At 43.0% G+C, this 15,828-nt stretch overlaps 1 protein-coding gene across 3 annotated transcripts in view; it reads right to left on the minus strand.

Annotated features, from left to right (window-relative positions):
• Positions 1 to 15,828, minus strand: part of RHOBTB1 (Rho related BTB domain containing 1) — a 58,837-nt gene that overhangs the window by 31,968 nt on the left and 11,041 nt on the right. Inside the window, exons 1-3 of one of the 3 annotated variants that reach the window (XM_035138072.3) lie at positions 12,943 to 13,152; positions 1,591 to 1,792; positions 538 to 641 (exon numbers count right to left, since the gene is read on the minus strand). In XM_035138072.3, coding sequence (XP_034993963.1) covers positions 538 to 641; positions 1,591 to 1,782 — 296 coding nt within the window. In that variant the 5' untranslated portion in view covers positions 1,783 to 1,792; positions 12,943 to 13,152. Of the gene's footprint in view, positions 1 to 537; positions 642 to 1,590; positions 1,793 to 12,811; positions 13,153 to 15,828 lie in introns of those variants that run through there. The other 2 variants (XM_035138076.3, XM_035138075.3) reach the window with 2 other exon arrangements.

Genomic DNA, 15,828 nt, shown 5'->3' on the forward strand with positions numbered 1-15,828 from the left:
CTATCAGAACTGGACACCCATGAATAGCCTGGAGAAAACAGAGTCACACTACACTCAAATATGAAGCAGAATCAGGGTTAGTCAGATTTCACATCATATGCTTGTATGCCAGAAGTAGTTGTGAAAGATTTCTCCCTGTGCAGAATCACAAGCATTTGTATTGTATACTTTAACACACCTGGAAGCTATTTTAGCAATAAGTGAATTGATTACCTTTCATCATGGCATTCAAGCAATTGACAACACTTCAGGGTGTTTTTTTTAACATTTTTGCAAATGGTCTTTGAAATGCAAAATGTTTCAAGACTTTTGCTCAAAACCTTTATGGCACTGATAAACTACATAGATAAGCTATGTTCTCTTCAAAGATGTATATATATTCATAACCCTTGTGATAGATGCTGTTCTTCGAAAGAAAGGAATGTGAACACTCTCAATATATTTAATACCTCACATTTCAAACTTCAAAGCTGCAGTTCTTTTCCCACTAGGCTTTACTTGACTTGCAAATTAAAAGTTGGGCTAACTCCCACTTACCTTCCATAAGCAAAGCGCCTATCTTTGTGATGATCGCCAAATGTGTCCCAGAGCCTGAGAGAAACACTCACTTCATCAACAACATCCCGGGAACGTTCAAGAACCTGAAATATGTACATTTCTATCAGTTAAAAGCTTGCTGCAGATACAATTCCCTGGAGAAAGTCCTAATATATAAGTATGCTCTAGGACATGGTCAAAGGCTTACTTGAGAAATTGCGCCAAACCATGGTTACAGAGGCTTGATTATGTTCTGGGCATGATTTCTGATTTCTGAACCAGAACCAGAAGTTAAATTTTGAAGGCCCGGAGTGAATCTATGAAGGTGGGTACTGGATGGAAAGACAGACAGTGCTAAACCACAGTGTTGCACATTCATAAAATTCAAAACATGGCCTGGATTATAAACTATGGTTCATACAATACATTGTTTGGCATAATGTCTAAATATAGCCATTTATGTTCTCTCTTAATTAATTATTTTATTTTATTTTACCTGTCATAAGGTCCCAGGATGGGATACAACAATATAATATAAGGTTATGGTTGTTGTAACCTGCCCTGGAACCTTTAGGTGAAGGGCAGTTTAGAAAACTTTTAAATACTGTAGATATATCACTGGGACTTAACTGCAATTAATTTGGTGTGGTTCATCCCTCTCTCTTTTTCCCTTCCCCTAACAAACTGTGATTATTTGTAATGAAACAAACAAACCACAAAAAATTATACTTTTAAAACAAAGGAGACTGGATAAATAAACTCTAAAAGGATGTATATATTCAAACACAACACAGATATTTCAAACAACAACCATATAGAGCTATCACTTTGGAACAGAACGGTCCAATGATTTCAAAATATGTTCTATCAACACTGATAGAAGACCAGTCTACTTGGTCCATTTTGAATTACTTCTCTTTCCCAAGCACCATGCATTCAAAACATACAACTCCACTGACCAAAGCAGCAACACTTAAAGCCAATAACTGATCGATGCCAAGGCAAACTTCCTTGTACATTATTGCACAACCTGATAAAGTGGACAGTACATACCTCTTGGCAGACTCGATACTGATCAATTGCCCAGACTGTTGGAACGTGAGTTGCTAGCAGCTGATACTGCGTCAGGGTGGTGTTACATGCTCTTGCACAAATTAAGCGAGTCTTCCCCACTGCATTGTCACCAACAACCACACACTTGATGGTTTCAACGTTAGGTCTTTCGTAGTCCATGTCAGCATCCATGTACCGGAGACTGTAAAAAGACAATAATGCCAGTTTATAACAGTAGGAAACCCTATTATTTAAAGAGAGTTCTACTCCCCCCGCTTTACTTGCTCAGAGGCAAGGATTGAAGTTCAGACTGAACTATACTGCTGCCAAGGCTGATTTATAAACTCCACACAGTTCATAAAATCCAGGTAGTTCTCTTGACCTTGAATGCCCGCCTTCCTTATTTTCTGTTTGGTTTTCTATAAACACAAACTTGCTTAAAGGAGATAAAGCATGGTGCAGCTAGGATTGCCAACAGGACCGGACAGCAGTTGCTTTAGCCTTTGCCACACAAAGTGTGACATAGCTCCATCACGTTAACATCAGTGCTCACTGCTATTCCCTCACAGCAAACATGAAAAGGGAAGTTTTTTTTAAAATACATTTTTTTAAAAACCACCACCTTGTATTACTTTTTGAAAAACCAGTAGCCTTGAGCCTGTCGTTGCCCTGGAATTCTAATAAACAAAAGCATCAAGTGCAGTTTAGAAACCAGTGGTTAAAATCACTGGCATTTTGAAAGGTTCAGTCTGCCATCTTGATTCAAAATGGCATCTAACTATATCCAAACATAGGCAAAAACCTGCCCCTATTTTTTACGATATCTTAAGAGGTGCCCAAACACATAAAGAACAGACCAAAAAAAAATCCTTTCCAAAATAAATAGTTTACAGAAGCGAAACTGTTACAAATCATAAGGTAAAGGTAAAAAGGTAAAGGACCCCTGAATGGTTAAGAAACAATACTTTACATTCTGGAGTCATACACAGGTTAGTTCTAAGGAAATTAGCTGAACAGATTTCTTGAGTGCCCTACAAACTGACACCAGTAATGAACAAACTTGGCTCACTATAATATGAGCACCACTTTTGATCTTAAATGCTCACCCTTGAACATACATTGGCCATTCACAGGGGACCTGCAGCTAATCATTGGTCACCAGTGTGCATATTCATATGCTTAAGAAAAGGTTCCTCAATGTTATGCTGCGAAGACTATCAAAAGTGAAGAACTTTGTTTTGCAGATCAACACATGGGTGCTGGGTCCAAAGGTTCCCTTCTTAATGCAAACAGCACCAGACCTTGCACAGAACAGCACAAGAAAACTGGAACTAAGTCCACAAACATTACCCTGCTTCTGCATCCTCTTGGGCAAACAGAAGCATGAGTCTTGCTGCGGAACCTACCTATTGTGTACCATTATGTGAGCTCTTGAACAAGCAATGGCACTATATCCCTTTCTCTCTTGGCTAAACTACTTAAAAAGCTACTTTAAAAATTCATTGAAAAGCATTATTGAGTTTCTCATAAGAAAAATGGATAATCATTCAATTAAAGATATCAATGAACCCGCAAGCCCACATTGTCTAGCATACTACTACATTTCAGTGGTGGCGCTGTGGGTTAAACCACAGAGCCTGGGGATTGCTGATCAGAAGGTCAGTGGTTCGAATCCCCATGACAGGGTGAGCTCCCATTGCTCAGTCCCTGCTCCTGCCAACCTAGCAGTTTGAAAGCCTAAGTGCAAGTACATAAATAGGTACTGCTCTGGTGGGAAGGTAAATGGCATTTCCGTGCACTGCTCTGGTTCCCCAGAAGTGGCTTAGTCATGCTGGCCACATGACCTGGAAGCTGTACGCCGGCTCCCTTGGCCAGTAAAGCGAGATGAGCGCGGCAACCCCAGAGTCGTCCGTGACTGGACCTAACGTTCAGGGGTCCTTTTACCTTTAAGGGAGTTAATTCACTTTTGTTTTCCAGTCACACCGCATTTGCTTTTGTGTTCATTTGGATGGGGAGGGTAGCACTGACTAATCTGACAGTCAAGTCTTGAAACATCCCTTGTTTTCTCCACCAAATCTCTTCATCTATTTTTCTTTGGTGACGGGAGAGATAATCCAACAATACTCCTCCCCCACTCCCGGCCACATGTGTTGGCATAAAAATGTGCCAAGGTCCAGGACACGAGATTCCTGGGCCTATATAAACATGTTTGTTCACTAGTCTGCAAATGTCATGCTTAGGGTTGCCAGACTCAATAGTGGACAGGACTTCTGTGCCTTTAATTGCCCTGCTCTCTTTTGAGTCTGGAAACCTAAAAGAGAAACCAGCAGACCCTTTGCTTGGAAATTAAACAAAGGGTCTGCTGGTTTCTCTTTAAGCTTTCCAGACTCAAAAGAGAGCAGGGCAATTAAAGGCACAGAAGTCCTGTCCACTATTGAGTCTGGCAACCCTAGTCACGCTGAAGGGGTCCAACTCTAGTGTCCAGAAGTGGCAGGGAGAATAAAGACTTATCAGAAACAAACGAAGACCCCCTAACCTGACAATTTCGCCTTGTATATAAGAAGGACAGCGGCAAACAACCACCACAGTTTGCAGGTGAGGGAACCCTAAGATTTTTCTGTTTAAACAGAAGCCTTCCTGGAAATGTTGAATAGCTGTCAAAACTTAATTAAATCTTTTATCGTTACACTGTATTTTTCTACACAGAAAAGCAATTTCAGAATTAAGGAACAAGTATAATTACAGTGGCAAGCAATTTCGCCTTTATGCATGCTGCATAACTACAGTCCCACCCCCACCTTTCAAAGCTATAGAATGAGCATTAAAAGCAATCTTCCAGTAGTTTTAAGTGCTGTTCTGCTGTTCAATATTTGTTCTGTCCAATCAATTATACTCTGTAAAATGCAATAAGAGATGTTTTAATAATTGATGGACTGTAACTAGTGTTAATTTTACTTTTGTTTCAGTTGACACAGCTCTTGAGACATAGGTAATGTAAAAACTAAATATTACCTAAGCAAAAGTTCACGCATTGAAATGTGATAGCTAATTACAGGGGGGATCTGACTTATAGTATATTTATTACCAGTCTAGAGTGGAGCATTAACTGGCCATGCTGTTCTATGTATGTAGGAAGTTAGAGCATTAGGAAAACCACAACGGGGGCAATTCATAGACAACTTTATGGCCACAGGGAGCATAAAAACATAGTCAACAGAATGACTAGAAGTAGACTAGAGGAGGGAAGCTGGGGGAAGTCTAAACAAGTCAAGGGACTTTGACTTGCAGTGTCACAGACAGCTACAATACATCAACAACCATGACTGTTTCTAATTTAAGCCTCAGATAAAACTATTTTGTAATCAGATAAAATTAAAATGTATGTACTAAATAGAAAAAGCCAAGTGTTTGGTATCTGAAGACAAAGATATGCTGAAGACAGTAAATACAAAGGTAAGGTAAAGGACCCCTGGCCACTTAAGTCCAGTCAAAGGCGACTATGGGGTTGTGGCGCTCATCTCGCTTCAGGCCGAGGGAGCTGGCATTTGTCTGCAGACAGCTTTCTAGGTCATGTGGCCAGCATGAATAAGCCGCTTCTTGGGCAACAGGACACAGTGATGGAAGCCAGAGCACACGGAAACGCAGTTTACCTTCCTGCCGCAGCTATACCTATTTATCTACGTGCACTGGTATGCTTTCAAACTGCGAGGTTGGCAGAAGCTGGGACAGAGCAACGGAAGCTCACCCCATCACACGGATTTGAACTCCCGACCTTCCAATCTGCAAGCCCAAAAGGCTCGGTGGTTTAGACCAGTGGTCCTCAACCTTGGGCCTCCAGATGTTTTGAGACTACAATTCCCATCATCCCTGACCACTGGTCCTGCTAGCTAGGGATCATGGGAGTTGTAGGCCAAAAACATCCGGAGGCCCAAGGTTGAGGACCACTGGTTTAGGTCACAGGCTCTGTGACATACAAGTGTTAGGAAACTCAGATATAGATGTTAGGCGCCAAATGGCTCCTTAAACTAGGATTATGGAATATCTAGTTGCCGTTTTGGGGACAGACAGCTCTAAAGTCATATTTTTCAATACAACCTTTTGGTTCCTGAAATGTGTTCTGATTATGCAGATAAAATATCATGGATACTGAAAACAGGCAAGATCCAAGGATCCCCAGGCATGTAACCTCCAGATGGTGGAGATGTGAGGCGCCATCCTGGAGACCAGGCATCTTCTCTTGGTAGCAGGTGGCCGATAGCCAAGTACAAGTTGTGCTTGGCAAATTTCAAACACCGGTGGCACCCCATAGCTCAAGAGCTCATGCAATGCTACCTTCTAGAACTGCCCCCAGAGATAAGATTGGGACCAATGGAGAACAGTGCCCCTGGTGGCCACATCCTGTAGACTGCAGAAGAGAATACCATGGGTGATAGTATCAAACGCTAATGAAAGTTCTAACAAGAACAACAGGGTTGTGCTCCCTCCAGTCCTGGGGCAAAATAATGGATGAGTCATTATAGGAAACAGTGCCATATGAATAACAACACAAGTTCTTTTCCTTTTATTTTTTACAAGTTGTTGAAAGCAAAGGAGGAGGGATGAGATAATTTCTTCTTGGACTGGAGAGGGTTGAATGGGTAGAAGAGTAGCAACTGAAGGGATGTAGTGTATGACTGTTCCACCAACTCAGGTGAATAAAAGTAGGTGTGAAAAAAACCCACCCCTTTAGATGCATCCCAAGTATGCAAATTAACTTCTGGACAGCCCCACCCCCCCACACCTGCCCCTGACCTCTGCACCCACCACAGAAGCATACAATACTACACAGCTTGTAGGAGCAAGAGAAAGACAAGAAAGGAAAATAAATCATTGAAATTGGGATTCGTAACTATAGCCGAAGACTATGCTGAAAAAGCGGTGCAGATGTGGTCAAACAACTGAGCTTTTAAAAAATTTACCAGGAAGAAAGATACAGTGTCATAGTCAGAACCTATAAGGTTACTCTGCTGAAGAAAGGCAATACAAAGTACAGCTGGTTAGTTTCCGAGAAGAAGGCGGCATGAGAAAGCTGGGGCAGATAAAAGGAGAATGGTAGAAAGAATGCAGATGGTCAAGGACATAGAGATAAAATTTCTAGAAATCAAAAGCACTGGCTGTCCATGAGCTGCAACAGAATAACTTGCTGTTATTCACTTCCTTTGACGCATAGCACTTTGTTTTCTAAAACTGACTGTATATCACACTAGGATCTATTATTGCCTTTCCCTTCCCCTGTTCTCTTTTCTTCAGGTATGCTAGAGTTCCATTTCAAGATAACAACTAAAAATTGAAGCCAAAAAAGAAACCAACCACTCTCATGTTAGAATTATTTGTTTGACATAGAAACTGTGCAGCTGCTGCTGCTACATCAAACAAATTGGATTTCAGGTGGCAAAGGACAAGTTCAGCTACAAAGGTCCTACCCAAAGGTCCTATTCTCTTGCTGGGACAAAAAAATGCTACTTATTTGAGAGCAGCTAAATAAGAATGACAGAATAGGTTGTTCTTGGTAATTCTGGTCTTCATCCCCTTCCAAAGACCAGGCTTACATGCTCCTTCCCTCTTGTGATAGCGAAGATGTTTCTTTTTGATCTGTAGCATATGCTGGTGCCTTTGCCGTTAAGGCCCAAGAAGTAGAGGGCATGAGCTATAACATTCAAAAGCAATATACTGACACATTCTGGATCCCTGAATGTCTGCTCTTGTCACCCTGATATGGTGCTGGCCTTGAAACTTTGGGCTTCTCCAAACTCTTGGAAAACTCAAACCTTGGAAGAATAGGAGGATAGGGAGTGCAATCATCTCTTCTGTTCTCTTCCCTTCTTCTAAGCTGCAGTTATGTACAAACTTTGGTGTATTTTAACTCCGAAATTGTACTTTGCTATTCAAGAAGGACACACCACACTCACCACAGTTCCTTGATCTTATATGTAATAGGAAGGCATAGTCTAATCAAAAGTGGAAGCTTTCACCCTTAGCCTCCATATGCAGAGGAGGATAGCAGTAATGAGCCAGCCTGCAGTTCACCAGGCCTTATTCATGGTTGTCTAAACCAGGGCAGTATCTGAGCTGAAGCACATTTTGTTTAAGAATCCCCTTTAAATTCTACTTTAGAAGCAGAAGTTAATATACAAACACATGCTGCTTTACTGATAGAGTTGCTCTAGCTGAAATATTACATCTTGTGTTACATGGGCTAGCAGCCTGTATCATCTACAAAATCATACTATTTAGTGTTGGGAAAGAAACGTTTTAGGGTATCACCTCGACAAAAAGGTGTATAAAGATGGTCCACAACAATATTATCCATACCAGACACCCTTTCAGAGGCAATAGCTACAATCAAAACCCAACTGATTCCAATTATAGGATAGGAGATTCCAAGAACTTTCTGACAGTAAGAAGTTCCCAATAACTTTCTGACAGTAAGAGCTGTTTGACAGTGGAATGAACTACACTGGATGAACTCTCCTTTATTAGAGGTTTTTTAACAGAGGTTGGGTGGCCCTTTTCATGGATTCTTTAACTGCGATCCCTGCATGGCAGGGGCTGAACTATATGACCCTTGGTGTCCCTTCCAACTCTGCAATTCTATGATCTTCAAGTCCTGCTTTTGAACTTCCAAAAATACCTGGCTGCCTTATGCTAGAAACCGAATGCTTGACTACATAGACTTTGATCTGACCTAAACAATACAATTATTAGGTTCCCATTGTATCATAAAGCAATGTGAGAATAAAAGGGGAATTCCTTCCCTAGTACAAATCCTGGATTTTGCCTTGAAATTACCAGTTTCTGCAGCGCGAGTAAGATTAGAGCCAAAGCATGTTGACACAACAATCAACAGTCAATGCTGAGTTGGTTTATTTAGCATGCAGCTGATGTGCAGTGTTTACACAGAAAACATCTGAAAATTGTTGTAGGAAATCACATTTCACACTGTAGTGCTTCTAGTTTTCCAAATCAAAACATTTCACAATACGAAACTGTGTGCAGAAAACCCACATTATGCCATGTCTGAGTGAGCCTGTCTTTCTGCCTGTGCTCCTCCTGGGCTTGGCACAAGAGACATTGGCAAGCTCACTTTCCACCACCTGTTTTGTGAGACTACCATTTCTTAATGCAGATGTAACAGTGGAACATTTGCAGAATTCTGTACTCAGCATATAATCAGGTTCCCAGCACCATCATCAACGGACCTTTGTTTTCTGGTTGGGAAATGGTACTCTCTGCTGTGCTGAAGCAATTAATGTTGTTCCTTGGTACTGGTGCATAAAGCGCGTAAGCCCTGCAAGTGTAAGGCAAAAGGGGCCGTGTTTAATTGAGGCTTCCAATGGCCTCCTGCACCTCATCCTAAGGTCCTGATGCTAGTGGGCTGGCAGCTCTGGTAGCATGGTTTTCTTCTTGCTTTTGGAGGCCAACAGAATGGAGTGCCCAGCTCTAGTTGCCTTGGGCTGGATGCTGCAGCAACTCTCTCAAGACATTGCCTCTATTTGCACTGCAATGGATGTAGGAAAGGATAGAGCTCGGCAGTCCATTTCTGTGGCCAAATGCCACACCAAAGAAAAAAAGCACCTTTTTGTGATGCCTTTTACCAAACCCCAATCAAAATGAAGCATAATTAAATGAAATTTCATTTGCTCACATTTATCCCCAATTGCCCTTGTTTTCCTCTTACCTCTCCTCCCTTGACTCTAATGTTGACAAAATATATAATGTAAACTCCTTGGGTTTGGTGGCCGGGGGGTGGGGTGGGGCAGAGAGAAGGATCATTCATAGTAAAATATGTTATTCTGCAATGTGCCATGCATATTAATGGTGCTTTATGTATGAATGGTAACTTTAACAAAGCTCGAAGCAACAGCACCGTAAAGCACAACAAAGGAGAAAAAGTCATACTGAAATTGTGTTTTTTTTGTGCTTGCCTCTTCAATATGAATCCCACCCCAATCTGTTTCTTAGTCCCCCTGCAAGGATGGCCCCTGTTGTAAAGAATTCTTTTCCCATATGAATCAACTCAACTGTCCAATGTAAACATTCTTAAACAGCCCTCACTGCCATTGAGGTCACTGACAGCTTGCTTGTACAAACACTCTGGCATACAGTATAAATTAAAGATATGAAAGCATACACCAATATTCTTCTTCTTAGGCTCATGCAGCTGATGCATTTTCCGAGCTGTGGAAATGCTATTGTCCTCTTCTTGTTGTGTGCACAATATATACATTTATGGCTTTTCCCCCCTGTTGCACTTTCATCACTGGCAAACCAGTTTTCTGGTGGCATTTTCATATTTTGAAATATACCTACTAAGATTCTGGCATAACCTCCCCAGTCCAGGTTTATGCCTGCAACAGCATCTATTGAATAGTGCCTGTGATATCAATGCTAGTTTCGTGTCATCAGTGATGACAAAACATGATCTCCCAGCATCTATACATACTAAGAGTTTGTTTTCATGGTTTTTACATTAGTATATGGCAGGAAATTTGTTTAAGCATTCAGCTCAATAATGCTTCAGTAGCCTCTTAAAGAAAAAGCAGGGCAAGGTTATTCCTTTCCACACTGCAGCTCACAATTTCTAGACCCGTTGCTTTTTCTTTGTAGATGTGAGCTCCCTAGTGCCCCATAGCACTGTAGTACACTTTTCTCATCCTCTTCTTTATTATTAAAAAAAAGTGCTTACCACCATGAGAGCACTTCTGCTGAAAGCATCGTATGCTATAATAAATGCAAATGACAGCAACAATGTCAGTGTACCATTGCACCTCTTCCACCATTACAACAAGAGGAAGGCTTTAAGCTCAATGCTGGTTTATCTGTGTTGCATGAAGAAGATGCTAGATTCAATCCCTGACAACTGCAGACAGGGCTAGAAAGGTTTCTCTGCCTGAAACCTTGGAGAGCCCTATTTCGTTGGTACAGACCAGCCTTCCCCACCCAGACACCCTCCAGATGTTGGCCTCCATCAGCCCCAGCCAGCATGGCCAGTGATGATGGAAGTTGCAGACCAACACCTGGAAGGTACCAGGTTGGAGGAGGCTAGTGTAGACAATACTGAGGTAAGTGAAACTATGTTCCTAAGCCCTCCTTTCCTTTACATTTGTACATCACTTACATTGCTGTTACTGGACTGGAGCAAGTGCCACTGTATCATTATGAGGGAATTTGTTCCCATTACTCTGAGAAAATGATATCAGATACAAGTCTTTATAAATGCATTACAGTATCTCTCTCCTTCACAACAAGAAAATATTACTGGTATTTGAATCAGCTTCTATGGCTGTCATATTTAACACAAAAGGTCTTTACATTATTACCAAATAATTAAATAAACAGCCTTGTTGGATGGATCCAGACCCCACATTCCTTCCATTTGTATATTAATATGTTGCCTTATTCTATATATCAATAGATATAGGGATGATGGGACTTAAACTTAATTATTGCCTTAATAATCCTTCTTCTTGTTAGATTGATGCCAAACTATTCATAGAGCTTTCATGTGATAAAGTCCTAAGAGCAGACAGTGGGATATTAGTGCAGACATTGTAAACTTAAGCCAAATTCATATATGGATTTTGATCAAACTGTAGCAATAGTGCGTTCAAAGTTTCCTGAGAGATGATGGAAAACTATTCTTCTGAGTATGGATTTCAGTATCTAGCTTTTATTAATGATTGATTTTTTTTCTCCAATCCACTGAAAAAAGTGTCTCCTAGATCAGTCTTCAACTGATACGAGCTACCGTATCAACTATCCAAAAGTATCAGAAGCACAAACGCCTCAGGCCTTTGGTGAACTGCAGAATAGTCACTATATAGATACCACTAATGCATGCAAAACAACACTAAAAATGAAATAATGTTTTAAAGAAGTCTTATTTGTTTGCTTTCTTGCTCACAAAACATTTAGAAGAGCTTTGCTCAATAAAACAAAAAGATAATTTAAATGGTAATTTCAGGTGTAGGCAAAACATATTTTCTTGAAGAGGGCAAAGGAAGCATGATAGGTATGCAGAACCGTCTTCTGCAAACTTCTGACTTAGCAATGATTAATTAAGCGAACCATTGTAATGGCCATTGGCCGGGTTCCAAAAATACATATGACAGGTTGAATGAGCCACATACATGTTTTCTATCTTCTCCTATTTATAAAAAATAGCTCCAGCACTACTTAGCATTTATTTAATGCCTCCAGTTTGCTAGGCGCTACATGCTTGGCTGCTGTTCAAGAGAACGTCCAGGAACAGAAAACAAACGGCGGGTGAGCTACTGTCAGTTGCTGAGAATATTCTGGCATCGCCTGCCAGCTCTCGCTGTGACCATATGTAGAACTTCACGGTTCCGTGCGAACAGATGTGCAAAGCCAGCTTTTCAGCCGCATGGTTTGCGTTATGGCCAGCAGCAGCCAAGTCGGTCAAAAGGACTGGCTCGAACTGCTTGCCTTGCCTTTTCTGCTTTGACAGGGATGCTGGGGCTGTTGGAAACCACAAGATCCAAGCAAAAAAGAATAGGGGCAGAGAAAGCAGGAGGAGGAACCCAATCGTTCCATTAAAATGTTTATTACAGTATAAATATCATAAGCATGATACTGCCAAAGTTCAGGACTTCTTAAGACTATTCCTATTAGTGGCACACCTGCTGTCTTGCAACTGAAATAAATGGCTTGGCTGGGTTGCAACCTGTGTTTCTCCCACTCATTCAAACATTCAGCAGACTTGCTTTCCCCATGACACACATACTTCAGACACATTGGTTGCTGGCTTGAACTTGTACGCCCCCTAATGTGTCCGTTGCAAGCCCTCTCATGGTAGCCCCCTGGCTGTTGTCACAGCAACCCACAACAGACACAGCAGAGGCTAAGGCAGGCCGGCGAGCATTTGCACGGACAAAAGGGGACAAGTTATGATGTCTTTAGGTTCTGCGGCCAATGCTTCCGAAATGAGCATCCCCTCCCTCCCGCAGGTCAACCGTGCCAACCTGGGAATAGTGCCCGGTCAGCAAATCTGGCACCACGGGAGACCACCGGTGTGGGAGCGACCCGCCTGTTATGGACTGTCACCAGCTCCCTGGGTCAAAGGCCTGAGATCCCTTGGGGCAACCCCGCTGTTACTGCCCCCATCAGGCTTAATGTCCTACCGCGCTAACTTTCTGCCATATAACATTTTGGGAGAGGGTACCTTGCACGTGTGGTCGGCAAACACGCGAGCGAGCGGACGGGCGCGGGAGGAAGGGGGTGTGATGCTGGGATGCAGCGCGCACAAAACTTGGGCACGATCACGCGCGGCGGCGGCGGAACACGGCGCCTTACCCGGCAGGGACTGGTGCCTTGCAGCCTCCGCGGCTGAGCAACGGCGGCGGCCCCCGGCGGCAGCAGCAGCAGCCGCTCCTTACGCGGGGCGCGCAATTCCAGAGAGCCGCCCGCCAACTTTGCACAAAGGCAGCATGGCGCTGGAGCTGCCCTTCGCCCCGTTCCTGCAGCTGCAGCCGATGCGCTCTCTCCGGCTAGACCCGCTCCTCCCTCCCTCCCTCGGGATTCAGGGTGAATGTGGAGTCAAGTGCAATGCAAAAGAGCCGAGCTCCGGAGCAGCGGTAGGAGCCGCTCTCATGATGACGTCGGCAGCCTTCGGGTCTATTTATACTCGGCCATTGGATTTCATTCATGAAAACGGGGCCGGGTGGCTCTGCGTAAGGAGGCGGGGACTGAGGCGGCTGCCAGCGCCCAACACAGTCACAGCGAGCGAGCGCCAACACTGTGTATGCACAGTCCGGGTCGCTCTGTTTACTCACCGCCCCCATTGGCAGAAATCGCAAGAGAGGCTTAAATCTCTGCACCGCGCGAACAAATCTCATGGAGTCGCCATCTCAGGACCCACCTCAAAGGCATTCGGCTCCCTTGTAGCACCCCAACCCCGAACGAAGAAGAAACTCACCTCAGTCACCGTCGTGTGGAAAGGCAGGGCCATTCCACACAGCACACAGGAAAACCTGCATTTATCATCTCCTCTACCCTCAGGGAGGAGCTGCAGTCACACCTGGCTCCCTGGGGGGCATGCCTGCATTATGCCCATGCTTTGCAAACACATTTGTCACATGCTGCCTTTGCATCGAGGCAAGTGTAGCTAAGTGGCATAAGGTAAAGGTAAAGGGACCCCTGACCATTAGGTCCAGTCGTGACCGACTCTGGGGTTGCGCGCTCATCTCGCATTATTGGCCGAGGGAGCCGGCGTACAGCTTCCAGGTCATGTGGCCAGCATGACAAAGCCGCTTCTGGCGAACCAGAGCAGCACACAGAAACGCCGTTTACCTTCCCGCTGTAGCGGTCCCTATTTATCTACTTGCACTTTGACGTGCTTTCGAACTGCTAGGTTGGCAGGAGCTGGGACCAAGCAACGGGAGCTCACCCCGTTGCAGGGATTCGAACCGCCAACCTTCTGATCAGCAAGCCCTAGGCTCTGTGGTTTAACCCACAGCGCCACATAAATATGCACAATGTTCTAAGATAAAATGTAGCGAATCAAGACCACCAATGAGAAGCCTTTGTACAGTAAAATTAAAGAACCACCATGAAAGGGGACTGGAAGCTACTCACAGCTAGACTGCCCAACACTATATAACTTTTTTTTATTGAGACATAAAAACAGCTTATAGGGCGATTGTGAGCAGGAAAGTAGCTAGAGGAGTAAGGGGGTAATCATCCCATGCCATTCCTTAAAACAAAACAGGAGACTTGTATCTGTATCTGTTGCATGTGCCTTAAAAAGTGTACTGTAGTTTGGCTGAGAGGTAGTAATTTGCCCTTGCAGAATCACATCAGACAGCAGATTTCACAAACTAAGCATGTGGTGTTAGCTCACAGTTGATCTATGTAACAGACATGCATGCTAAAGGAAGAAGTCCCTTTATACTTAAAAACAAAGCATGGGTAACAGAGATTGAACATATTAATAACACAACTATAATTTATGACATATATGCAATTTCCCCAAATGTTAGTAAGTGTACATCACTTTTTCTATCTAGACTCTTGTGCTGTTAACACATGAACCACTGCCCACCTCTTGCTGTTGACTCCAACTTCCATCACCCCCACCCCCACCATGGAACTTATACACAAACAACACCCAGATGTCCACATATCATGCCTGCTTTCACACAAACCAAACAGGAAGAAATGCAGCAGGGGAAACTTCACCCCATCACTCCGTCTCTATGCCAAGATAAATCTTGATATATATCAGGTAAACAGATGTGCATGAGTAGTCACTTCAAAATCAGTAGGGTTAATAATGAGTAAGGCAATTTCAAGGCACCAAACTTACACTTGGGCAAGAAAGAGAGGGCTGAATGAATGAGATGCAAGGTGTGGGCACAGCCAAACCTCCTAATCCTTGTGATTGTATATTCATACCTGCTTGTTAATATACTGAAAGAAATAAGGGGAGTGGTATCTCTCCAGCCCTTCATGCTTGGTAACCCATTTAGTACAGACTGTACTCTTAAATTTCATTTGGAATTTGTTGATTTGCTATAAAGAGACTGAACATTTAAGTATTAGACAAGCTGCAAAGTGAGTGCAGCTAATGCAACTAATCTGAGCAATACATAGAAATCCTGGATGTCAAGGAAAGGGGACCCTGAAATTCCTAAAAGGATTAAATAAGAGGTTGGAGTACTGAGTAGTGTTTATGTTGCTTGGAGCATTTTCCAGATTATATCCAATGTATCCATTTCTGTTAAACTTGTATAAGCTTCATAACACTGCTACCGTAAGGACAGGAGAATGCTGCCTTGAACTACTTTGTGACTTTGATAGACAACTTCATGAGCAGCCTTGTGGATATGCCACATATTTTGAGCCCTTGCAGCTGTAAACACACACTTGAAAGTAAACCATGCCTCATGAAATTCTCATAAAGCCAGAGGAGCAGCTGAATATCTGGGGTGCACCCATCCTAACTCCTTGCCCTTCCTTATGCCTAGCAAAAGCCAAGTATGTCACACAAAACAGTCACTGTAGAACTACTATGTGCATTTACACAACTTGCCTAATTTACACAGGTTGCAGAATTCAACTCATCCTGGGCAAATAATTGTAGGCTTTTGGTAGGACATATGTAAAGCCCTGGACTTGGGCATGGATCAGTGTCCAAAATGCATCACTGGAGTGCCACTTTTATCTAAAAGCCTTAAGTGA

The sequence above is a fragment of the Zootoca vivipara genome, chromosome 5 (assembly GCF_965207765.1).
Source record: "Zootoca vivipara chromosome 5, rZooViv2.hap1.1, whole genome shotgun sequence".
NCBI classification, from domain to species: domain Eukaryota; kingdom Metazoa; phylum Chordata; class Lepidosauria; order Squamata; family Lacertidae; genus Zootoca; species Zootoca vivipara.